At 45.3% G+C, this 25,045-nt stretch overlaps 2 protein-coding genes and 1 long non-coding RNA gene across 3 annotated transcripts; all 3 read right to left on the bottom strand.

The window, feature by feature from the left end:
• Nucleotides 1–559: 559 nt before the first annotated feature.
• Nucleotides 560–14,415, bottom strand: LOC306818872 (bifunctional UDP-N-acetylglucosamine 2-epimerase/N-acetylmannosamine kinase-like; the record flags this gene model as incomplete). Its single annotated transcript, XM_079336593.1, has 14 exons — nt 14,338–14,415; nt 12,485–12,562; nt 12,195–12,343; nt 9,376–9,622; nt 9,005–9,212; nt 8,774–8,926; nt 8,477–8,689; nt 6,758–6,845; nt 5,882–6,092; nt 2,613–2,742; nt 2,301–2,522; nt 1,908–2,090; nt 892–1,008; nt 560–795 (listed from the first exon to the last, which is right to left on the bottom strand). Exons 2-14 carry the CDS (start codon nt 12,542–12,544, stop codon nt 560–562), a joined length of 2,217 nt encoding a protein of 738 aa, XP_079192719.1. The 5' UTR covers nt 12,545–12,562; nt 14,338–14,415.
• A 146-nt stretch (nt 14,416–14,561) lies between these two features.
• Nucleotides 14,562–14,758, bottom strand: LOC306820222. The gene is made up of 2 exons (XR_013778654.1): nt 14,705–14,758; nt 14,562–14,592 (listed from the first exon to the last, which is right to left on the bottom strand). It is a non-coding gene; the product is annotated as an uncharacterized lncRNA (long non-coding RNA).
• A 3,393-nt stretch (nt 14,759–18,151) lies between these two features.
• On the bottom strand, nt 18,152–23,128 carry nansa (N-acetylneuraminic acid synthase a). Its single transcript, XM_079336425.1, has 6 exons — nt 22,809–23,128; nt 21,988–22,203; nt 21,807–21,906; nt 21,458–21,612; nt 20,509–20,775; nt 18,152–18,640 (listed from the first exon to the last, which is right to left on the bottom strand). The coding sequence occupies exons 1-6, from the start codon at nt 22,938–22,940 to the stop codon at nt 18,437–18,439; spliced, it is 1,074 nt and encodes a 357-aa protein (XP_079192551.1). The 5' UTR covers nt 22,941–23,128; the 3' UTR covers nt 18,152–18,436.
• Nucleotides 23,129–25,045: the final 1,917 nt, after the last annotated feature.

The raw sequence follows: 25,045 nt of genomic DNA, 5'->3' as shown, positions 1-25,045 counted from the left end.
ACCCTGGACATTTACTGCACATTGCACACATGCACAAGTTTCACTTTTCTCCTAATCTTGTTTTAAATTCCACTTTATTTAACGTTGTACTTTTTGCACATTTAGATTTTATTAATGTAAATCTTATTTTACCTTGTTTTATTTACAGTACCTTTTTTTAAAAATCTACATTGCACCGTGGGGAGGGGGGAAACGTAATTTCGATTTCACTGTATGTCTGACATATTTTGGAATTGACAATGAAGTAAACCTTGAACCTTGAAGACATATGGACCTTCATTGTAGACCTGCTCTCCCACCTTGGGATTTCAAGCTGGTTCTAAAGGCTCTGGAATGGATGCCTTTTGAGCCCCTGATTTCAGTCGACTTGAAGTGGCGATCCCTCAAGACTGCTCTTTCCTGCTGACCACCACCAGGCGGATTGGAGAGCTTCAGGGTCTCTCCGTTCACATGGATTTCTACAGTTTATTTCCAAAGGGTGCAGGGGTGGTCCAGCAGCCAAATTTATAATTTCTCCCCAAGGTGAGAAGCTGTGCAGTCGTCTGGTACGTGGCTGTGTTCAGTACTTCCTCCTGGTTTCACGATCTAACACCATGCTGGCTGCTCCGAGCAAAGCCGGCTCCTCCAGGTGGGACACGACCACCTTGACCTTCTGGGCTGAGAGGAGGGCTTTCTCTGAGATGATGTTCTGCACCGGGGCCTGGTAGTACGAGGCCAAGACCCCCGACAGGATCACCAGAGACGGGTTCATCATGTGCAAGAGGTTCACGATGCCCGTAGCCAAAGCTGTGGAGGCTGGAGAGAGGAAGATGGGGAGAAGTTAGATTTCCTCGACGCGCTCCACTCCACGTGTGTGTGTGTGTGTGTGTGTGTGTGTGTGTGTGCTCTCACCTTTGTTGAGAACGGCCTCAGCTTTGGAGTTCCCCTGTTTCGCAGCACTGAACAGGTGAACCACAGTGATTGGCTCAGCCAGCTTCCAATCCATCTCTTCCCCCTTCAGCAGCTCCTCTGACGGACACATGATGACAACAGATTCATTGTTATTGAAAATAAAGGTTAGAGGTTCACACATCAGCTAATCTCGACTTCACGCTGACCGTTCACAGCAGAAGACTGAAGTCACACTTCACCTAATGACCCCCAGCCGGGTCATAAAGACCAAAACATGTCCTATCTCCCCCAGCAATGTTGACCTGCCTCCCCTTAATAACATCTCCCGACTGTCCTTGGTGTTTCATCTGGACTCGTTCTCCCTCGTCTTTCTGAGAAAGCTCTCGGTCACACAACTTTAAGTTGGAAACATTTTGTCGTGTCGTCAGACGCTGGCTCCTCAGGGTGCACGGTGACTCCAGAGGGTTTGTTTTTTCCCACATTAGCAGCTCAAAGTTCTGCTATCTGAAATACTTACGTGTTATTTTGCCCCTTTAGCCTCTTTTTCTTTTTCTTCTCATGCAAAGCAGAGATTCACATTGTTCTTACCAGTTCTGGTTGACCACACAGAGCGGGCTGTGAGGGAAAAGTATGTCAGGCTTTTTTTTTTATTGTTTCTATATGTTTCTCTTGTCAAAGTGCATTAGAGAGATGTCTTGTGTTATTTCACTGTCAAGCTGTGTTTTCTCATGTTTCTCATGTGGAGAGATGCAGACAAACATGTTATGAATCAAACGGCACACACTGCAAAATAATCTGGGGAGATAATCAATTTTGAGCAGCTTCGAGTCAGAAAAATCGCTACAAGTGTCTGGAAGGGGAAATCAGACTCCAGCCAGCCCCATCACACGTTGCAGTGTGAGCCAGGCTATGGACACATTAGGTATAAAAACACACTCATGCTGACGGTTCCTTGGACACATTCTCCCGTTAAGTCTGTAAAATGTCAAGTCAGATGATGTAAAGCAGCGTCTCACCGTCGTGCAGCCTTTGGGCCTCTCTCTGCAGAGCCATGCCGGACGCGAAGGCCTCCACACATCCTCTGCTGCCACAGGAACACTCGGGCCCGTCCAGTGAAACCACAATGTGACCCAGCTCTGCAGCGCAGAACGTGCTGCCATGGACCAGCTCGTTCTGATGGATGATCCCTCCTCCAACACCTGCACACACACAAACCAGCCACTGACACACTTCACCATAGGAAACTGAGAGAAGTCGCTCCGCTCTGCTCGTCAGTGTCTTCCAGGTAAGGTTAGGGTTAAAGCCACTGTGGGCGTTACAGCGCTGCCTCACGCTGGGTTCAGACTCTTTCATGATGAAGTCCACTGCAGACCAGAAGACTCAATAAGTGGAGCAGTGAAAGCCCTCACCTGTTCCTGTGATGACGGTGACAAAGTTCTCCACCCCCTTGCCATGACCGAACTTCCTCTCGGCCAGAGCGGCACAGTTGCCGTCGTTGTCGACCCAGACGGGAAGGTGCAGAGCGTCTGAGATGGGTGTTCTCAGGTCCACCGAGGACCACTCCTGGATCAGCTTGGTGGAGTGAAGAACCACACCCTCCTGTGGGTTCACACGCCCACCTGTGGACACGCCTGACAAGTAGAGGAAGAGATTTGAGATTCAAACGTCACCATGTGTTTGTTCTTTTCTGTAAACGTCAGTGACAGTTTGTTTCTTCTCACCAACACCCAGTAATCTACAGTTGAGGCCGACGGCGTCTCGAGTGGCGTCCGCACACATCTTTAATAAGAGCTTCATCCTGGCCTCGAAGGTCTTTGGATTGGGATGCACGTACTTTTTTAAGATCTTACCCTGAACAGAGAGGAGAGGCAGAGAGTTCACACTTTGCTGTTTGATTTTAGGAAAAGATCTAATTGCAATTTTTCTGGCAGAACTTGCGATTTCGATTTGTATCACGATTTTCTTCAAATCAAGTTTGTGCAATGTTCTCAATGTACAGTAACATTTACAAACATGACAGGAAATTACATCATACCAGTTACCACTTTAAATGTCATAAATCTATATTAGTTAAGTTAAGAATTGATTTTAGATGCATTTATGAAGAAGAAACACACAGACAGTGTGATGTTTGTTTTTTAACAGGTTTAACAGGTTTGACAGCCCCGTCGCTGCAGCCAGTGCCTGTCCCCCCAGCATCCCTCTACACACCCCCTCCCTCCCTCTCACTCCCCCCAACACCTCCACCAGGACAAACACAATTTCCAGAGACAATCCATCCCCCCTCCCCCCCACCATCACCAGAGGCCAGGTGAGCAAGGAGCTGAAGAGACTCCGTTCCAGGAAGGCAGCAGGCCCGGACAAGGTGTGTCCCAGGATGCTGGAAGACCTCGTGCCTCACCCCGGTCCCCAAGAAGAAAAACCCCAGTGAGCCAGGCGACTTCAGACCAATCGCTCTGACATCCCACGCTATGAAGACCTTTGAACGGCTGCTGCTCCAACACCTCAGACCCCAGGTCCAACACGCGCAGGATCCCCTGCAGTTTGCATACCAGGCAAAGGTGGGCATGGACGATGCCATCCTCTATCTCCTACACAGGGCTTACTCTCATCTGGACAAAGGGAGCAGCGTGATGAGAAACATGTTCTTTGATTTCTCAAGCGCTTTCGACACCATCCATCCCCTCCTACTGAGAGACAAGCTGACCGAGATGAGGGTGGACTCGCACCTGGTGAGGTGGATCACGGACTACCTCACAGAGAGACCACAGTACGTCAGACTGAAGGACTGCACATCTGACACTGTGGTCAGCAGCACTGGAGCACCACAGGGGACCGTGCTCTCCCCCGTCCTGTTCACCCTGTACACCTCTGACTTCCAGTATAACTCTGAGCTCTGCCACATGCAGAAATACTTGGACGACACTGCGATAGTTGGTTGTGTCAGGGATGGACAGGAGGAGGAGTACAGGAGCCTGATCGAGGACTTTATGACGTGGTGCAGTGCCAACCATCTGCAGCTAAACACCTCCAAGACCAAGGAGATGGTGGTGGACTTCCGAAGGAACAAACCACATCTAGAACCTGTTTCCATCGGGGGGGTCTACGTGGAGGTGGTCAGGACCTACGGGTACCTGGGGCTGCAACTGGATGACAAGCTGGACTGGTCGCCTAACATGGACAGTACCTGCAGGAAGGGACAGAGTCGTCTGTACTTCCTGAGAAGGCTGGGGTCCTTCAACATCTGCAAAAAGCTGCTGCAGATGTTCTACCAGTCTGTGGTGTCCAGCGTCCTCTTCTACGCAGTGGTGTGCTGGGGAGGAAGCTGCAAGAAGAGGGACGCAGCACGCCTGGACAGACTGGTGAGGAGGGCCGGCTCTGTGGTGGGTACAGAGCTGGACTCACTGGTGACAGTGGTAGAGAGGAGGTCTCTGGACAAACTACTCTCCATCATGGACAACACACACCACCCTCTGCACAGCACCTTCACCGGGCAGAGGAGCATGTTCAGTGACAGACTGCTGTCACAGTCGTGCTCCACGGACAGGCTCAAGAACTCTTTTGTCCCCCTGGTCATAAGACTGTACAACACTTCACTGTCACGGTGATCCCTGGACTCATTTTTCACTTTTTTTCTCACTCCTCATCTGCACTGCTGAGCTCAGAGTCAGCCTCCAGCTGGACACTTTTATTGCATATTGATAGTCACCTTACTGAGCACTGGTCACTTTCACGAAATAATCACTAATCATGTCTGGTTTCATCCTACTGTTGTGTTATGCTACATCTGTAATGGTTGACATGTTCACTCTAACTAGGTCAAGTTTCACTCTATTGTCTTTGACACTTAATGCTAATCTGCTCCTCAATAGTTGGGTACTTTAATGATAATCACCCTAACCACTCCTGGTTTCACCTTATTGTTTTGGACACTTAATGCTAATCACTGCTCCTTTATGTTGCTGAGCACATTAATGGCCCATTCTGCATCGCTGCATTGACTGTTTAATGACTGTACTCACACCTCTGGCACTACCTCAAACACCTCTGTACATGCACATGTAACTAGTTTCTAGAAGGTCAGCACTTTGTTTCTAAGGCTCTTTAACTGTTTACAGGTCTCTTTTAATCAGCACATGTTTTTCTCTCCTTCACAGGTTATGTACATTATGCTATATAAGTTTTAAGTCTAATGCTAATGCTAATTGCACAGGTTTAACCTGTAATTATATTTACTCATAGTCACATAGGGGCTGCTACATCTTGTTTGGGGATTATTGTATACAGAGGGGAGGGGGGACAGTGGGTGTGTATTGTAACTAATGTCTTGTGTCCTGCTTGTCTGTATACTGCTACTGGATGCCTTGAATTTCCCACTGGATCAATAAAGTATCTATCTATCTGTCTGTCTGTCTGTCTGTCTGTCTGTCTGTCTGTCTGTCTGTCTGTCTGTCTGTCTGTCTGTCTGTCTGTCTGTCTGTCTGTCTGTCTGTCTGTCTATGTATGTATGTTCTTGGTTTTAGTGTCAGTTTGACAGATTCGCGAAGCTAACCGCTAGCATTCCTATTCAAATTCTCATAGACGTTAACATCAAGCTAGCGGACTTTTAGGTTGTTCAGCATATTATGAGATGAATAACTTGTGTTTTGATGTCTGTTTAGTTTTACAGCTTCTTTTATTAAAGACTGGACAAAGAAACTTCAGCTTCTTTATTGGAGGAAAACTGTTAGCTATCTGTTGAGCTGTGTATCAGGCTAAAGAAGTCACGCACACGCAGGGGCAGAATAGACGGCGTGTTATGTGTAAAGTGACACAACAGCTCCTGGGTCAGTCAGAAGAAGCACTGCCAAAAACCCTTTGGTGATCACGTTTTCTGAAATCATAAAATCATAAAAATTCGATCATAAAACGATAAATCGTTCAGCCTGCATTCATTCTTCTGGTCACACTGAAGGTTACATCCAAGACGCTAACAGTCCATGAAGGTTACCCTCTGACAGACGATGGCCACTCTGAGGTTGGTCCCTCCCAGGTCGACAGCCAGAGCCGTCTGCGTCTCCAGGATGTGGTCGATGTCCTGGGAGATGGAGTCTTTGACTGGGGGGAAACAGAACGTCTTCTGGAGGGGCTCGTCCAGGTCGATGGTTCGCAAAAACTTCAGAATCCGAAGCACCGAGTTGCCATCGCCATAAACGTTAGAGCTGATTGGAAAACACAAACACACTGTCATTTGTTTTTATTTTCAAAGATAGAAAATCATGCCAAAAAATTGTGAACAGTCGATTCCACTGTCAATGGTAGCCTATGATGAATTTGACAATTATCAGTGAAGTGTGTAAAGTGTTGGTAACTGCAGCTCAAAGTATTGACTCACTGATAATCTTTAACTCTAATTGGTAATAAATTGAAACAGGGCCAGGACAAAAAAAAAAAGATGTTATCGGACACACACACTTGAAGATCCCGTCAGTAAAAACACGTATTTCAGCCTCTGCTTGAGATGGTTCATTTCAGCTGCTGTCTCTTTAAGGCCCTCCCACATGTCCCCTCCTTAGTCTGATTGGCCAGTTTCTGGGGGGCGGGCCTGCCAGGGGGTGGGGCTGCTCTCCAGTGCAGGGAGAAGCGAGTCTATGTAAGAAGTTGTCAGCAGCTTACAGACAGGCTTGAGTCCGTCTGATGAAGTTCTTGGTTTTCAAGGGAACTGTCACGCGATTTGAAGAACGTGCCACCAAGCGCCCTCTTCAGACTTATCCTGGTATTACTTCAACATACGTTTACCTCATGAGCTGAGACATTCGCCCATGTAGGAACGGTCCAGAGTGGAAACAGTGGAGGAGAGAGACTCAGAGACAGACACAGGTCTTACCAGGGGTATCTCTTCCCAAACTGCAGCTCCAGAGCGTGGTAGATCTTACTGTGAGAGTCGGCGTCTCTCACATGGAGAACGTTTTCACCTGGCACAGAGGGAAACGTCTTGAACGTCAAAAACACAGGAATAGTGCATGCTTGATAATAAACATGAATAAAAAATAATGTTCATCACAAGGAAGTGGAATTTAGGACATTCATAGCATTCTGAGAATTTCTCATTTAACCAGGAAATCTGGATCTGTTTGGTATTTTCACCATTTACTCACTTTGTATTTATCTCACATTATTTCTGGCTAACACTTGTGTGGTGGAAGGGGCCCGTGGTGTTATGGGTTACATGCTAGGTCTGATGTCTGATACGACGTCAGCCTCAGCCTTTTAATGACTCAGTAAAGATGTTAGATTTATGGATTTCATTTACACTCTAAGACTGATGGTGTTTGTCCTATCGTGCACTCTCATCACCTGCCAAACTAAAGAGAACACTTGAAATGACCCCTCAGAGCCAGTTAATCACAGTAGGGACAAGTCAAGTTTGTGAGTCTTGAAGAGCATTGACTTGAAAGGAAACAGCTTCATAAATACTCTTTTTTTAAAAACATTTGTTTTGGCCTTTTGTGCCTTTATAGGAAAGGGATGAAGAGCAGACAGAGATGGAGATCAGGGAGACAAGGTGGGGATCGACGTGGGAGGGAGTGGTGAGTACTGTGGCACCATTCATGCTAACCACTGCGCCACCAGCGCCTAAATGATTCAAGTCCGGTCGCCACTCAGGGTGCTTTTAAAAACATGAAAGTCCTTAATTCATAGAGCAAGAAACACGTTTAACATACACCAACTCTGGTGACGCCTGTGGTGACTGCAGAGAGTTTCACCTGGAAATCAGGAGTTGCAGAATTTTCCTGATCGCTTCCAGGTGTGTTTCAGGATGTCAGTGGTCCAGTTTGATTCACTGCGCTTTACTGGAACCACAAATTAAAAAAAAAAAAAAAACAATTTCTGCAAAGCAATTGATCCTGAACAGCAGCTGGCAGCAAATTGGAGGAAGGGACACTGAGGAAACACACACACACACACACACACACACACCGGTATGGATGAAACAATGATAATCTACCTAAGGCTCAGTTTGCCCGTCACAATCACGTTCTTATTGTTATTTCTCTTATTATTTTTCTATTTTATTGTTGGCATTCATTGTGCATGACAGAGTAAGATTTTCATAGCACAGGGAAACATATTTCCTACTGTGCACAGTCACATGACACTGAACCATCTTGGCTGCTCTGCATTGTGAATCTTCAAATCTTCATGAATCATTTTGAGGAAGAATTTTCATCTGACGTTGCTAATTTCCACCCAAGCAGCACGTTTCCCCGTTTGCACCCTGCTCACCATGATTCAAACACGTCTCTCTCCCTTCACGATGCTTGGTGTATTATCTGAACTCATTCCACCTTAACGTCCTCTCTTGGAAACAATCATTGTACACCAAATGCACTCAAATATGTACGACTCAATCATCCCATCTGCACTTTAGAAAAGATTTGGCACCGTTCAACAAGCATGAAGAGGTTGGACAAGCCCTAAAGAAGCAGAGCTGCACCTACCATAAACACATGTTCAATCTTTGGTTTCTCTTTGTCAGTGAGATAATCAGGAGTACGACTATGGCATTGGCAGTAACTACAGATGTGGTGTCTGTCCCACCTACCCGTCTCTCTGCCAGTCTGGCGTGATCCCAGGTTGATGACAGGTGTGCCAAAGGCTCCGGCCTCTCGAACCCCACCGCTGCTGTTTCCGATCATGCAGCCGGCGTGGCACACCAGCTGGATGAACTGCTCAAAGGGAATGTGCTTCACTGCCCGAAAGTTCGGGTGCTGCTCGATGCCTTTCTTCCGCATCACTCGCACCATCCCCTTACTTCCTGTTTTCATAAAAACCATCACAAAGCTTCAAGTAAACAAAATGTCTTCATGATTCTAAACACACAGAAAGACAGTGTTCAAACCTGCGTCAATGTTGGGGAAGAGGATGAGGGTCTTCTTGTTGAAGGAGATCAGAGCGTCCAGCATCAGACCGTAGATCTTGATGGAGTGCTGGATGTCAGTGGTGACAGGATGCTGTAAAGCCACGATGTAGTCGTGATCCCGCACGTTGTCCCCTGCAGCGTGGAAGAAGACAGTTTAACACCAGGAGAAGTGGGACGTGTCAGGTGATGTCTCGGGGTGTCTCCACGCACCCAGCCAGCTCTTGATCACATCCATGTAGTCCTCTCGACGACTAGTGGACAGCAGCTTGTCGTATGAAGGGCAGCCGGCCAGCAGGATGTGAGAATGGTCCTCACACATGGCGATGAGGTGCTGCTCCGCTGTGCGTGTGCAGCAGGCGTGGTAATGGGCCAGTTTACTGATGGCATGGCGGATGGAGTCGTCTATCGTACCACTCACCTGGAAGAAAGAGGCACAGAGGAACATCCACATTGTGGATGTTTTAGAGGAATAAAAGATGTGTGATGCAGCGTGTGCGGAGACATCCCCTTGTTCACCGTCACACTACAGTTCAGACATGTGACCAAGTCAAGCAGCTCGTGTTTGAGCGCTGCCTCCTCACCTCTCCTCCCTCCAGGTGAAGGATTCGAATGTTCATCAGCGCCGCAGCCGTGGCCAGAGCCAGCGCGTCGAAGCGGTCGCCGTGGACGACCAGGATGTCAGGACGCAGCCTCTGCAGGACATCAGGGAGTTTGACAAGTGCCAGACCAACGCTCTCCACCATGGCCGCCTCGTCCTCTCCTCTCACAATGGTGTGAAGCTTGGAGCTGATGTCAAAGTCATCCTGCTCGATCATATGAATCGTGCTCCTGCAGATGTTGAATGAATGATAGTTGCGCTGTAAATGCTGCACATGTAAATACGGTGCTTCACTGTTCTGCAACAAAGCGCTGTGAGTGACGGCTGCCTCTCCAGCAGCTCTCTCTCTTTAGCCCTAACTTTAGCCTTTTCTTAACCTTTTTAAACTGTTTAGCTCTTTTTGTTTACTCTTCCCTGCGAAGAGATCGTGTGCTTTATATATCCAATGGATACACTTAAGTTTAATACTCAACCAGGAGCCAGTTTTCTCACATATTCTCGGGAGAAACTGCTGGCTCCAAGAACAATGGGACACGCTGGGATACGACACCCCATCCCGGAGGAGTTGAGGAGGAGACCCAGGGGCTGCAAGGCCGGAGCTAAGCTAAAAGCTGTGAAAGCGGAGAAACGGAGGCGCTACAAGCTATCAATTCCCTCCGTCATCATGGGGACGAGCTGTCCGCACTGAACAACCAGCGGATCAACCGTGAGAGCAGCTTGTTCATCTTCACGGAGACATGGCTAAACCACCTAGTACCGGATGCTAACATGAACATGTTGGGATTCACTGCCGTGAGAGCCGACAGAGATGCGAAAGCGAGTGGGAAAAGTAAAGGTGGGGGACTCATCATGTATGTTAACAACCGCGGGTGTAACCCAGGACATATCTCCGTAAAGACAGTCTTATGTTGCCGGGACCTCAAGCTGCTAGCAGTTAGCCTGCGGCCTCACTATCTACCGAGGGAGTTCAGTCAGGTGATCGCCATCTGTGTGTACATCCCTCCGAGTGCGGAAACCACAACACCCCCCTCCTCAACACAATCTCCGCCCCATCTTACCACAGACCAGGTCAAAGGACAGCTGAGGAAGCTCCAACCCAGGAAAGCGGCAGGCCCGGACAAAGTGTGTCCAAGGCTATTGAAGACCTGTGCTGCTGAACTGGGGGAACCACTACAACGGCTCTTCAACCTTAGCCTGCAGCTAGGGAGAGTGCCCACCCTATGGAAGACATCATGCATTGTTCCGGTTCCAAAGAAGAACCGGCCCAGCGAGCTGAATGACTTCCGACTGGTGGCACTTACTTCACACCTAATGAAGACGCTGGAGCGACTCTTCCTCAGCCTACTCAGACCCCAGGTACAACACGCCCAGGACTGCCTGCAGTTCGCGTACCAGCCAGGTGTTGGTGTGGAGGATGCCATCCTGTACCTGCTACATCGAGCTCATTCCCATCTGGATAAGGGAAGCGGCACTGTGAGGATCCTCTTCTTGGACTTCTCCAGTGCTTTCAATACTATCCAGCCCCCCCTGCTCCGGGATGGGAGTGGACCCCCACCTAGTGAACTGGATCTCAGACTACCTCACGTGCAGGCCTCAATATGTCAGGCTGATGGACATCACGTCTGACACTGTGGTCAGCAGCACTGGAGCCCCCCAGGGCACAGTGCTGGCCCCTGTTCTCTTCACCCTGTACACCTCAGACTTCTGCTACAACTCTGAGCTGTGTCACATACAGAAGTACGCTGACGACACAGCCATTGTCGGGTGTATCAGGGATGGCAGGGAGGAGGAGTACCGGACACTGGTGGGGGACTTTGCTGCATGGTGCCACACGAACCAGCTACAGCTCAACACCTCTAAGACCAAGGAGCTGGTCATTGACTTTGGGAGGTCCAGACGGAGGATGCAACCTCTTCTGTTAGAGGGAGCTGAAGTGGAGGCTGTGGACTCCTACAAATACCTCGGGCTGTGTCTAGACAATAAACTGGACTGGACAACACACACCAACCACCTGTACGGAAAGACACAAAGCAGGATGTACTTCCTAAGGAGACTGCGGTCCTTTAACATCTGCAGCAAGCTGCTGGGGATGTTTTACCAGTCCATGGTTTCCAGCGTGCTTTTTTACACCGTGGTATGCTGGGGGGGCAGCATATCCAAACAGCACACATCCAGACTGGACAAACTGATCAGGCGGGCCGGCTCTGTGGTCGGCATGAAGCTGGACTCTCTGGTGACGGTGGCAGAGAAGAGGACACTGGACAAACTGCTGGATATTATGGACAATGCCAGCCACCCTCTGCACACCGTCATCAGTAACCAGAGGAGCCGGTTCAGTGAGAGACTGCTCCTTCCCAAGTGCAGAACCAACAGACTCAAAAACTCCTTTGTCCATCATGCCATCACGCTCTACAACTCCTCACTTGGGGGGACGAGGACTAGAGCACATGGGACAGAGGGCCAGGAGTTGGAGCGTCTCTCCTTCTACCCTCATTGTGCAATAACACATGGACACTTTCACTTGTATGTGCAATAATAATCTCAACCAAGTGCAATAATCGCAATAATAATCATTGCCTTTTTTTTGTTTGTTTTTTTCTGCTTCTTCCATGCATACTTTTTGTATATTTTTTCCAACGGAAGAGTGTTCTATTATTTATGCTATATTATTCTTTATTTTTATTTTTATTGTATATGCTGTTGGAACCTACATTTCCTTGAGGGAGTCATCCCAAAAGGATCAATAAAGTTCAGTCTAAGTCTAAGCTTTAAGGAGGATGCTGCTGTGTCAGCTGGTCTCACCCGTAGTCATCGATGAGATGAGAGCCCAGCACCACCACTTCCAGCTCAAACTCGTCAGGGTGGGACTTGATCCCAACCATGATGGGCGCCAGCTTGGAGTAGTCTGCTCTGTTGCATGTGGCCACACACACCCTCAACTTCCTCTGACACTTCATCAAACACACACACACAGACACACACAGATTATCAGTGGACTTGAATTATTGAGCTGCACACACTCCTCTTTCCTCTGAAGGAATAGCAACGTCTCCACACGACTTTCAGGGTTTCTCCTGTTCACTCAGTCCTACCTGATTCTGCTCATCCATGTTCTTCCTCTCCATCCTCTCTGCTTCTCTGCTCCTTTGCATTCTCAGATAGTAGAGCTCCTGCAGAACAAGGAAGGAAAACCACAAGAGTGAGATGCAGAAGTGTTTTTGAAAAGCTTTTTTATGATCCTTTAATTTGAGTAGAAACCCGCTCACAGGTCATACTCACTTGGGCCTTCCAAACATTCAGACGCTGTAGCGTGAAAACACAACAAAGCTACACTCAACTTTAATTGCGGAAATGTGATTTCTCCAGTTAGGGGAGCACTAATGGTCAAATACCAGCAATGGAACTTAATGTTATGTGCTTTGTTTCATGCTAAATAAGTAGTTGTGTTCTGCAGAGCATAGATAAATCTTAATCCATCACAAAGTTTCAGCAAACGGACCAGGAAAAGTCTTGGAAGCCCATCTGATCATCAGAAACCCCTCTATGTCAGCCCTGCTCCGAACAGGCTGTTTCTGTGTCTGTAGCTTTAAATATGTAAATGAGCTGTGTCTGACCACGCCCCCTCTCTGGAAGGACTCGGGTGTACTTGCTGCTTTCTGGCTCCATGTCCTATTGTTTACGGTGAGAAGGCAGACTCAGAGGGCAGAACAAACACCTAGCTGTGGGAGTGTCACCCACCTGGGGGAGGGGCTACTGCCCTTTGTGATGTCATAAAGGGAAAAATCTCCAAACGGCCTGTTTGAGCACACATTTTCTGCAAAGTGGAGCAGGCAGAAGACGGAGAGGATGGACTTTTGACATGTTCGAGTTAGAGGAACATGGTGAAGAGGATTTATCCAGATATGTGACCTTTAAAGAACAAATGAATATCAGCAGCCTACATATAAAATATAACATCGTCTGCATATAAAGATTTTAAATGGAATTATACCAAAAGATAAACAAGTCTTTTTTTAAAGGGAAGTTTTTGGGTAATATAACAATAAGTAAAGTCTTTTACCTGCTTTTTGTACAATGTCTGAGATAACACCTGTTATGAATTCATGCTATACAAATAAAGATTGATTGATTGATTGATTGATTGATTGATTGATTTATTGATTGATTGATTGTTCGGTCCCTTACAGGAAATTTAAGCAGGTACATCGCTCAACAGCAACGAGCCCATTAAAAAAAGAGTCTGAGCAGTTTTAAATTCAAAACTCCACCCTACTGTAACTTTACCATGTGACTGTTGAACAGACGATGGCACCTTCAGGCAGCTGAACATACAATCCATGCTGTCATTCATATGAGAACAGCAAACAGATTTGGGTTCCTTCATGACATGAGTCAACAATCTGACCCAAAAATAAACTCTAAAACAACTAACCAGCAAGACTCAAGTCTTCATTTGAACTTCTTGTCTGGGACACATGAAAACCTTTTGTCATCAACAGGTTGAACTGGATTCCCAAAGCACACCGAACCAGCCGAACGGTATGAGATCTGTGAAGATTGAACATAAAGATGAAAGACACGATGTCAAACCCCTGCATGATTAAAAGCCTAACGTTTGACTGTGCAGGGTGTGCCGGAGCAAATATCATGAAAGACTTTCAGGACAGGACTTTTCAGGTTTGTGTTGTTTGTTCAGCTGCCAACATCTACTACTCAAACTTTGTTGACATAATTCAAGTGTGTGTGAGCCTCCTTCTCAAAACTCAAGTGGGGAGGAGTCACATCAACGTAGCTAAAGAAACCTAGCAGGCTCACCTGGAAAAGTCCGACTGAAATTAACACCATCTTCTAATTAAGCCTCAAGTCGTTCCATGAACTCAATCCGGCCTTAATTAGTCAGAGCTGACTCAAAACAGGCGTTCATAGTCTGGCTTTGTGCACGCACCCGAGGTTTACAAGAAGCCCAATCGAATCGATGAATGGAAGGAAGGACGATCAAAAGAGTCACGCAGAGGGGAGAGTTAGAGTGTTGGACCAGGTCATCTCACACCTCTGTGTCTGTTGAGAATACAATAAAGCTTTTAAACCCTTTGTGGACAACGAGTCAATGTGAAAAGTCTTCAGCTCTTTGGTGGCCACTTGGGGCGCTGTTTTCCACGAGGCTCAAAGCCTCGAAGCCGATCGATGAGCTCACTGACACCTGTGGTGGTGTGTTGATAAAAGGAGCCCCGTCCTGCTGTGAGCATTCATTAAACATGTATTAGCTGTATGGAAGTGAATGTAAGTCCTTCAACTTTAGACAAGCTGGTTACCTGAGGCTTCACTCTCATTGGTTATTGTCAAGTTTCACCTTCTGTCATGTTCTGAACTGCTCACAGGCGCCGTCTGCGAGCTCGTTCAGACTGTCAAATCAAATCTGCACTGTTTCACACTCATCACTGACCTGACATCACCTCGCCAGTCCTCACCTGTCCTCCTGCGCTGTCATCGTCAGCTCTGACATTAAGCAATGTGTGCTGTGCATATTTGTCGAGCAACAGTTAAGGTCATCTCTTTACAGCGAACACCTGTCACTGCTCATAAAACATCATGTAACATAACAGTCATAATCAGCTTCTTAGTTTTATGTTTAAGCTTGAATGACGGCTGTCAGCAGCAACTACCTTCAGTCTCTCTGTAGATACTGGTCCTCAGTGTCTGATAGGACACAATTTCAAAATAAAAGCATGGCTGAATTCAAACAGCAGCTTAAGTACTCTTACTTTAAAACAGAATAACATTTCAAAATAAAAGCATGGTTGAATGGAAACAGCAAGTACAGTTCTCTCACAAAAAGACAAAGCAATGTTTTTAAAATAAGACCACGGTTGAATTCAAACAGTAAGAAAAGTACCCCGAACGACAGTAAAGAATTTCAACATAAAATCCTAAAACTGGAATTTCAAACATGCAATTATTCACGATTAACTACCAAAATTAAGCAATTCATCACAGTTACAATTTTAATCTCTTTTTGTACATGTCTTTAGATATTCTGAACTTAGTAATGATCACATTTCACAGAAAAGTCATGACAGTGAGGCTGCCTTAGTTCTGTCTGATTTTTAAAAAAATAAAATAAGTCAGGTGTTGTAGATGAAAACCTGCGACTTCACCTGAATCTCGTGAAGCACCCTGGGACTTCAACTCAAGCATCCCCACACAACACCAGCAGACAGAGGCAGTGAACAGAGACAGAGAGACAGATAGGAAGGAAGGTGAGTGCAGGATAAAGAGAATAATATGACTCACTTCAGCGTTTCGCAGGTTCTCGTCAGCTGGGCAGAGTAGAGGAGAAAAAGGAAGAGATGAGGTAGAGGAGGAATACATATAAAACCAACACCCTCCCTCTCTGTGACGGAGTGCATTTCCTGAGGAGTCACACTCAGCTGAATGAAGTCTCCTTCATCCAGGTGTAGAAACACAGCGGCAGGCTTTGGGACAAAACTTCACTCTCTCAGGCGCAGACAGGAACGCTGCGTTACCATGGTAACACACTCAGCGGCATCTGGGGGGGGAAACAGCATGCTGCAGAAATCATTCCCATCTCAATCTGAACTCTTGACTGATTTTCCTGCAGTGTTTTTATATTTTGTTGTTTGATTGTTTAATGTTGTTCTAATTCAGCTTTTACGCTGATGTCGTCCTTTGGATTCTTGAGACTGTAAAGAGAATCTGAATTGAATGACTTCTTGTTGTATTAGTATTTTCAGAAATATTGTTTATTTGGGATTCTTTTTTTAGGGGGCGGGGCTAATCAGTCAGTTCTTTGACTTAGTCGAATGCCAAACAGAGCAGCACGAAATTCAGCCAGTCTCACAGATGACTGGAGTAGATCCTGAAGTTTGTACTAATTCAAAAATAATCCAGAGTCATGGTACATGGTACAAGGTACAACACACATTCGATACCAACAGAAAAGTGACACTTCACAACTTCACACACGGTGGGAACACGGCCGCCTGTAACTCAACACGCCGCATGTTGTTGCACAAACAAGGAAATAAAACAGACGGAGCTCTTAGTCTCATCTTTCACATTCAATAGATTCCTTTCATGAATAACCACATCCTGAAGCAAAGTTTAATCATTCAACTGGAAATGCAGGTTGGGTGTGACTGTGAACTTCTGTTACACTTGTTCCCAACATGAGCGTCTGCAGTTGTCTGAGCTGAACTGCTGTCAGGCTGCACCCCGTAAACCCGACCTGCTTCACTGTCATTTAAAGAGGGGGGGTGCCTTTTCTGAAAAACAATTATGATCCAATCTTTTTATTTTTTTCTGGAAAAAAAGTTCCACAATACAAGAAAGCGTTCATTGAAATACTTGAACAATAAATACGGGCTTGGCTTTTTGGAGTGATATGCGACCGTGTTGTCGCTGTTTGCCTGGAAGCTAAAGTCCCGCCTCTCATTCACCTATTTTTCTGTCGACCAAAAGTTTGCTTAAGGCCACTTAATTCAATTAATTGCAACCATTAGCCTTTTTCACCACACCTAGGACACCAGTGCGTGCGATCACTGAGACTACGTGGCGTCTACTTTTACAGGTATCCTATGTTTGCAGAGAAGGCGCTGACTGCACCTCATCAGCTGAACATTTGGATCCAGATTCAGGTCTAACTGGTTCTGAAAACACATCAAGACTTATGCAAATCTCATTGGGCCTCAGCTGTTATTTTCCACCTGTTTGTTGTTCCCTTCACAACAGCACCTTTATGTTGTATTCCATGTCTGCAGATCACACTGATAATCTGCTATAAGCATGTTATAGTCTCAGGATATAACGTCACCACCCCGAGCTTGCACACAATCATGGTGACGTGGAATCACGTGGAAAATAATAAACTTCTGGACTTGCAGGAAAAATTCAGAGTGAAAAATATGTGTGTTTACGTTCACGCAGACAGCTCAACGTGAAAAAACATTCAGGATGTTTTCAGGAGTTTTGTGTAAGTGTGAAAGCTCCAATCACGTCACGTCTGCACAGTGACAGCCGTGCAGCATATCATAAAAACTCGCCATAGCTCGACCGTGCTGTTTGCACGCCCGGTCCAAACGCAGACCAGTCAGGAGTTTAGTTGACCGGACTGTTTGTTGGTTAAATATCCTGCAGCAGTACACCCTTGACTTTTCCTCCTCAGATTATTAAAGTTCTCCTCATGCAGAAGTCTCTCAGGAACCATCAGGTCAAGGCCGAGGCATCAGCAAAGCCTCTGGTGGTCACATGACCCACACATAAGATGTGTTTGTAAGAAACACATGTTGGCAACATCAATCTTCTCAGCTTGGTACTTTAGGGACTCAAGAAAAGATCAGTTTAAAGTTCTGAGAAGATTACATGCAAACACTGGAAAGCTGTCGAACTTGCAAAAACACTATAAAAACATCTCAAGTTATAAAGTGTGCAGAAGTTTTTCCTTGGAAAGATTATTTAACCACAACTGACAATACAACAATTAGCCTTTTGAAAACAGCCAGAATAATTGATTTGTACTTAAGTCCCGCCTCTGATTAGCCAAATAGACAATCATAGATTTGGTCGGGACCTTGGATGGCCGACCAGATTGGGGGGCACATTCCACCCCCGTTTTCAAAGCTGCCTCCATCAATCGTCCAGAATGTAAAGATTTACCTATTGATTCTGTGTTTTATGATCACGGCCGCCTGTAGCTGAACACACCGCGTGTTGTTGCACAAAGAAGGAAACACACGAAGAAAGAGGAGCAACATTTTATTTAGACGTTTCATCTTCTCACACTTTATTAAATTCCTGTTATAATTAACAAATGTAATCACGTGTCCTAACCAGGTCAAACTATCACCTTGTGAGAGAACACAGGGTTTAACAAAGAGCCGGTGAGTCAAAGAGTCCATTAAGTTAAATGAAGGCAACTTTAGGAACATTTTTAATTCTTTGGCAAAGGAGAACGTGGGGGGAAATCTCAAAGACAAAGATGTGATTAATATCCTCTTAAATGAATAAAGTCTGGGCCTTCGTCAGCACTAGGCCTTCTGAACATATTTATCAACGATGTCTGGTGTGACGCTCTGGTCCTCCTCCACGTCCTCCGTCACCTTCTTTCCCACCAGCTCGTAGATGTCCTCGGCTCGGACGCCCATGGGCTCGGCCACCTTCACTGTCAACATGTCCAGAGTCAGCGTCGCTCCTTTGGGGATGCTGACCTTCGCCACCACTGATTTACCCAGCTGGAAGACAAGAGCCACATGTTGAAGACATGAAAATAGTGTCAAACGGGTGTTACTGTGGTTTTCTGTGGAGAGAGGACATCCTAACACAGGGGTCCTCAATGGTCGGCCTCCTGTTTGTGGCCCCCGGCCTGTTATTTCTTCACTGTGTTTTGGTTGGGTCACGTGGTCACATGTATAACAGGACTGGTCTCCATGACAACAACTATACGCACTCCAGCACTTTGGAGCAGTTGGCACGTTGACGCTTTGCCGGCTTTAAGGGCCTGATTTACTAAGGTCCCGTTTCCACCGAGCGGTCCGGCTCTGTTCGTCTCGGTACATTTTGCAGTATTTCCATAGACTAATCCCGGGAAAGATTCCCAAATAACCGATCCGTACCATCCCACTTTTTGGGACCCTTCCGTCGGGGTTCCAAGAATATCGAGCCGACCTGAGAAGATGGAGCTAAACACTGCAGTCCGCTGATTGGTTGAAAGAATCGTCACTTCCCGTGTGACGTCGGCAAACAAAACTCTGCCGTGTTTAAAGCATTGACTGTAACACACAGCTGATTGTTTCCGTGTGTATTTGTCCTCGCCGCTCACAGCCTTCTCTGAAACACAGCTGGATTGAGTTCTTGTAATAAAGAGTCACATGACAGTGACAGAGGAGATGAACTGCTGGATGTCTTTCATTGTTGGTTTCGTTTGTGTAGCGTTTTTCTCCTTTGTTGAATTTATTAGTTAGCGGTTAGCTGTTAGCGGATAGCGGTTAGCTGTTAGCTGCTATCATGTGATGCTATTTACGTAGCGGCTATCGTCATCCGGCTTACACGCCGCCTACCAAATAGGGCACGAGTGGCTGTGGAAACACAAACGGGATCGGGCTTAATCGAAGCAAACTGTACTGATCCGTACCGGACTGCTGTGTGGAAACGCGGCTTTTGATCCCAATTAACGAGCAGCCTTCTAAATCGGTCTTCACTCCAAAAGATTGCACGTTTGGTTGGTGCGCATTTCAGAGGTGACCTACAAAGAACTGAATAGGAAGTGTTAGAACAAAATGTATATAAGTTATCATGAAGTGTCATTGTGCAAGGCCGTTGTAATCATCAACGGTGGCGCCTGCTTCTGATACCAGAAGAATGCTGAAGATGCCCAAGGACACGGCAGCAGCTTATTCTCATATATGTTCTTATAACAAACATCGTGTGCAGACATGAGTGATCGCGCCTGCTTTTCCCCCTCCCTTGTTGCTCACTCTTATCTTATGTAAATTAGGGCGTTTTTCTTTAATAAAAAGAAAGGACGAACGGCAGAACAGCAGAGTAGTTTGGAGATTGTAAACTCTGCCGTCTCTAGCTGCTCTCCTTGCAAGTATCTAATAACCTAACTCTGGTGTCTGTCTGTTTGTTCTCAGAATCTATTTTACAGATGCAGCATAACCTAGACTAATGTAAGACAAAGCTGTGGAGTGTCAGTTTTGGACCTGACAGAAGACATGAATGTTAAATTCTTGAGACCTTCAGAGGCTGCAAATGTTCAGTATAGTTTAATCCTGGAGTTTCTCTTTGTCAACTATGAATGAATAGAAATTAAAAACTCTGTCACGATCACTGCAGTTTTTGTCAGGCTTGGTAAATCACAATGTGTGTACGAACTTAACTTCTTTACATTTTCTCCTCCCAGTCTTTCACCCACAGGCGCAGAGACAAAAATGGACATTACATTTTATTTTAGTGGTTTTGTCGTTGTTTTGACTTTTTGTTTTGAATATTACAGTATTACTGCATGTGGCCGGACCGACCCCAATAAATGGCCCTGTGAGTCATTCAAAAAAATGTTTGTGACCATTTAAGATTTGTATTTAAGAACCCCTGTCCTAACCTTATCATGGCACGGCTTCTCGCACGCTAACATCTGCTTGACGCCGCTGCCCATCGCCCTCTCCACCAGCCGGACGCTGTCAACGAGCTCCTTCAGCTCAGCAGGTATCAGAGAAGCTTCGTGGTCGCTTCCCTTCCACGTCTTGTCCAAAGTCACGTGGCGTTCGATGACCTTCGCCCCCAGAGTTACAGCCGCGATTGATATAGCTATACCAGACTCGTGGCCGGAATATCCAATGGGAATGTCTGGAAATTCCTTCTGGTATTCCTGCAAGAGAAAAGTGTCCAGGATTAGTTTTTACTGTCCTCTAAATGATCTGACACTCTGCGTGATTTACTGATTTTGTGTCTTGAAGAGTTCAGACATGAAGATTTATGGGATTGTTGCACCTATTGGTTTAACTTCCAGCCAGCTCTGAGTTAGCTTAGCTTAGCATCAGAGACTGAAAACGTACAGACAGAGCAACCTCTATTTTTTGTCAAACCATTATTTAAGGTATAAAGCCAGAAGATAAAAGTATTTAATGATATACTGTCGTAACTATTGCAAAGCAGTCAGTTAGCTTAGCTTAGCATCAGAGACTGAAAACATGCAGACAGAGCAACCTCTATTTTTTGTCAAACCCTTATTTAAGGCATAAAGAAGATAAACTGCTATGACCATAACTGGACACAGCTTGAATATTAATGATAGACTCTCATAGCTATTGCAAAGCAGTCAGTTAGCTTAGCTTAGCATCAGAGACTGGTCTTTGCTGCCCACGTTCACTAGTTCCCCTCCTTGGGCCACATGTGATGGGTACAGTACGGACCACTGCAGACTGGGAACAGCCCAAAGAGCAGCAGAGTTAGGAGGCTCTCATCCAGTCGTCTAACCTTCACAGTGAAAGTCGCTCACTTATTTACCCCAGCCCTTTTTTCCTGCTTCCAGTCGAACAAGGTCCTCTCACCTTTATCACTCGGAGGTTGACGTCTTCAGCTGCCAGAGGGTAGGCGCTGGTGCACTGCAGGATGGCAAAGTTCTGGTTGTGTTTCTTTACTGTTTTGTAGACCTGACGCATCGTCTCCATGGACTGCATCCCGCTGGAAACCACCATGGGCCGTCCTGAAACGTCATATCCCACAGGGCTGTGACAGTCCACACTTACAACAACAACATCAGACCTAAAGCTGTCTGGTTGCACTTCCTCACGTTGTCTCCTCCTCTCTAAGTCCTCGCTTGTGTTCTTCTTACTCTCTAAAGTTTGGATAAAAGCGTCTGATAAATGACTTGTAGAATAGTAAAGTGAAGGTCCTCACCTTTCTGGGCTGTTTTCTCCAGATACGGGAAGTTGTTGGTGTCTCCAGAGCCCACTTTGAAGAAAGGCACGTTGATTTCATGCAGGAACTCCACGGCCATCTAAAGACGGAATAATCCCAGGTGAAATTAACTCCTTTAGTAAACATGTCAGGAAATATTCACATGGAGTCTTTGTCTTACCTCATCCATCCCTGATGCAGTGAAGAAGATCCCCACCTCCGCTGCATAGTTCTGCAGCTCCTTGTACTGCTCATGGCTGAACTCCAGGTGGCGCTTGTGTTCACCGTAAGTTTTCCCCCAGGAGTTTTTGGTTTCATACTTGCGCTGCAAGGCTTTCTTGTTGAATTTATATTCTAACTCACTTTTCTGGAACTTGGCACAATCGGCTCCACAGTCCTGAAGGTGGATATCAGTTAGGGATGAATAAACAAGACGGGCTTGGAAGAAAAATGGCTCAACTCAAGTTTTAATTCCTGATTCATAGATCAAATGTCCCAACTTTATTAGAAGATTTTTTTTTTTTAATTGAAGTAATGTAAATTCACTCTCTATCTTCAGTAACAAACAACTAATTGGTCAGTGATTTGAAACTTTTCTCTCATTAAGATCCAATTCATTAATTCACGTCATCATTATGACTCTTTGAGACAACCAGTATTAATATATTTAGTTCTTTTTTTATTACATTTCCATCATGCAATGAAGTTTATTTTTAACAGAAAGCAAACCCTGTTTCGTCGCCATGGAAACCGAACCCCATTCACAAATATGGTAATTTTACGACACTTAATTATCTTCTTTTTAAACTAAGTTTATAAAGTCTTTAGTCTATGAAATTATGACAATACTTCTAATTAAAGATTTATCATTAATAAAAACTCTTTCATTCATTGAACTGATTCAAACAGAAGTTCTCTGTCGTGTTTTCTGAGGTTAAAAAGGCCAAAAAAATCACTTCAATTCACATTTCAAATAAGCCAAAAGGTGTGCACTTTTATTACCTTTGCCATCTTGATCATTTTCTTGGCAATCTCGATGTCTCCCTGGTGGTTTTGTCCGATTTCAGCGATGATGAAGCACGGATGGTTCCCTCCGATCATCCTGCCGGGGCACAGCTCAAACTCTAGCGGCATGTTGATCACTGAACACGGACAGGTAACAAGCAGAGAAGCCGGTGATGAAGCGGAGAGGAGGACGGCTGGAGAGCGGTGAGTTGTGTTTTGGAGATCGGACCAGGGAGCAGTAAATGTAACACACACGTCTCTTCCGCCCCGTGTTCACGGATTTCCGCATTGTGCAGTTCAACGTGGTAGCCGGAAGTTGTTACAAAATAAAAGCACGCAGTCATTCAGTCTTTTTCTTTGAAATGACTTTTGAATATTTACTTGGGTAGCCTAAAAGTGTGTGCTTACACTGTGCCACAAACAGTCCGGATGAGTACACCCAGAGACATAATATAAGTATATTATGTCTATGAGTACACCGAAGCTGTGACGTCATACATCCGCTTCTGCCAGTGCCCTTTAGTGAGAGAGTTGATGAAGTAGACATTAAAAAACATCATATGTATACAGACATAATATTTACAACTTCAGAGTAACTTCACTTTCTACTTTCTGTTTTGCAAAAGGCAGAAATATATCTTTGGCTTGCATGTGCAGAAATCTGAATTAAAAAACATCTATACAGGACACATTGAAAACTAAAAATAGACATTATATTTTTACTATACACTTATGTACCAAGATGAATTCATAAAACTTAAAAAAGTCATAAAAACAAATAATATTTCATCCATTCATTTAATTTACTGCAGCAAAATAATTCATGTTTTCTCTAATTGGCAGAGTGTCGCTAACTTTGTCCAGTAGCATTAGTATATTCTAGCCTCATCTGTTCATGATCCCTTAATCTACGAGTTTAGTGGGGAATAATCCACTAACGTGCTCTAATGCACACGTGAATGGGTTTACATCAACTGATAATAATAATAACATCCAATATGACCGTCAATATGAAAAATGATAGGATACAACGCCACAAGGGTGTTGTTGTAATAAACTCTTGCAGTTCATGCAGTCAGTGAGATTATTTCCAGAGTTAAAGTTTCTTCACAGCCAGACAGAAGTGAGAGATGTGAAGAGATCAAGACAAGGTCATCGTTATCAAAGACACTTGAATGAACGTCTTTGTTTGGAGAGGAGAGGTCAGGAGGAACACGTTGATCCAGACAAGCAGCACATCTCATTCAATAAAACAGAAACACCAACAGATATTATGTCTGTATTATTCTGACTGTGTGATGTTGACTTTGGTCGCACGACGATAACACATCCAGAGTTCAGACTAAACACACCTGAGATCATAATAAAAGGCCAATGCAGTGATTTATTATCACACTGTGAAATTGGTGGACTCGCTGTTTGTAATTCGATGGTTTGGAACAAAGAAGCGGCACTTTCCGGATAAAGACGTGAAGCCATGTTGTGTTAGTTTAGGATGACAACACTGAAAAAGTATTCTTCGTCTCGGCTGCAGCTGATACACAGTTTTATAACCGTTTGAGAAACAAGTGGGCTGCTGCATATTTTAATTTCCACCAGCAAGTGACAGAAAGATCAACCATAGACTGTAAATGAAAATGGACAAAGCCTGAGTGACGTCAGGTTGAGGTTGCCGCTTGAAACATCAGCTCCCTCACACTCCCTCTTCATCCTCTAGTCCCGGGGTTCCAACACCTTTCAGCTGGTTTCCCCGTTACGACGCTGCTACACAGCAAATTCTCTTTTCTGGGAGTTGATATTTAAATCTTTTTCGGAGTTAAAGCTGAATTCCTGAGGTAGTTAAAACACTTCTCCCATTTAGAGAAATAACTCTTATCTTTAGTTAAACTTGAATTATGTCAACAAAGTGTGTGTAGTAGATGTTGGCACCTGAACAAACAACACAAACCTGAAAAGTCCTGTCCTGAAAGTCTTTCATGATATTTGCTCCGGCACACCCTGCACAGTCAAACGTTAGGCTTTTAATCATGCAGGGGTTTGACATCGTGTCTTTCATCTTTATGTTCAGTCTTCACAGATCTCAAACCGTTCGGCTGGTTCGGTGTGCTTTGGGAATCCAGTTCAACCTGTTGATGACAAAAGGTTTTCATGTGTCCCAGACAAGAAGTTCAAATGAAGACTTGAGTCTTGCTGGTTAGTTGTTTTAGAGTTTATTTTTGGGTCAGATTGTTGAC

The sequence above is a fragment of the Symphodus melops genome (genome assembly GCF_947650265.1).
Source record: "Symphodus melops genome assembly, chromosome: 2".
NCBI lineage: Eukaryota > Metazoa > Chordata > Actinopteri > Labriformes > Labridae > Symphodus > Symphodus melops.
This window is presented reverse-complemented; position numbering and strand designations above follow the sequence as displayed.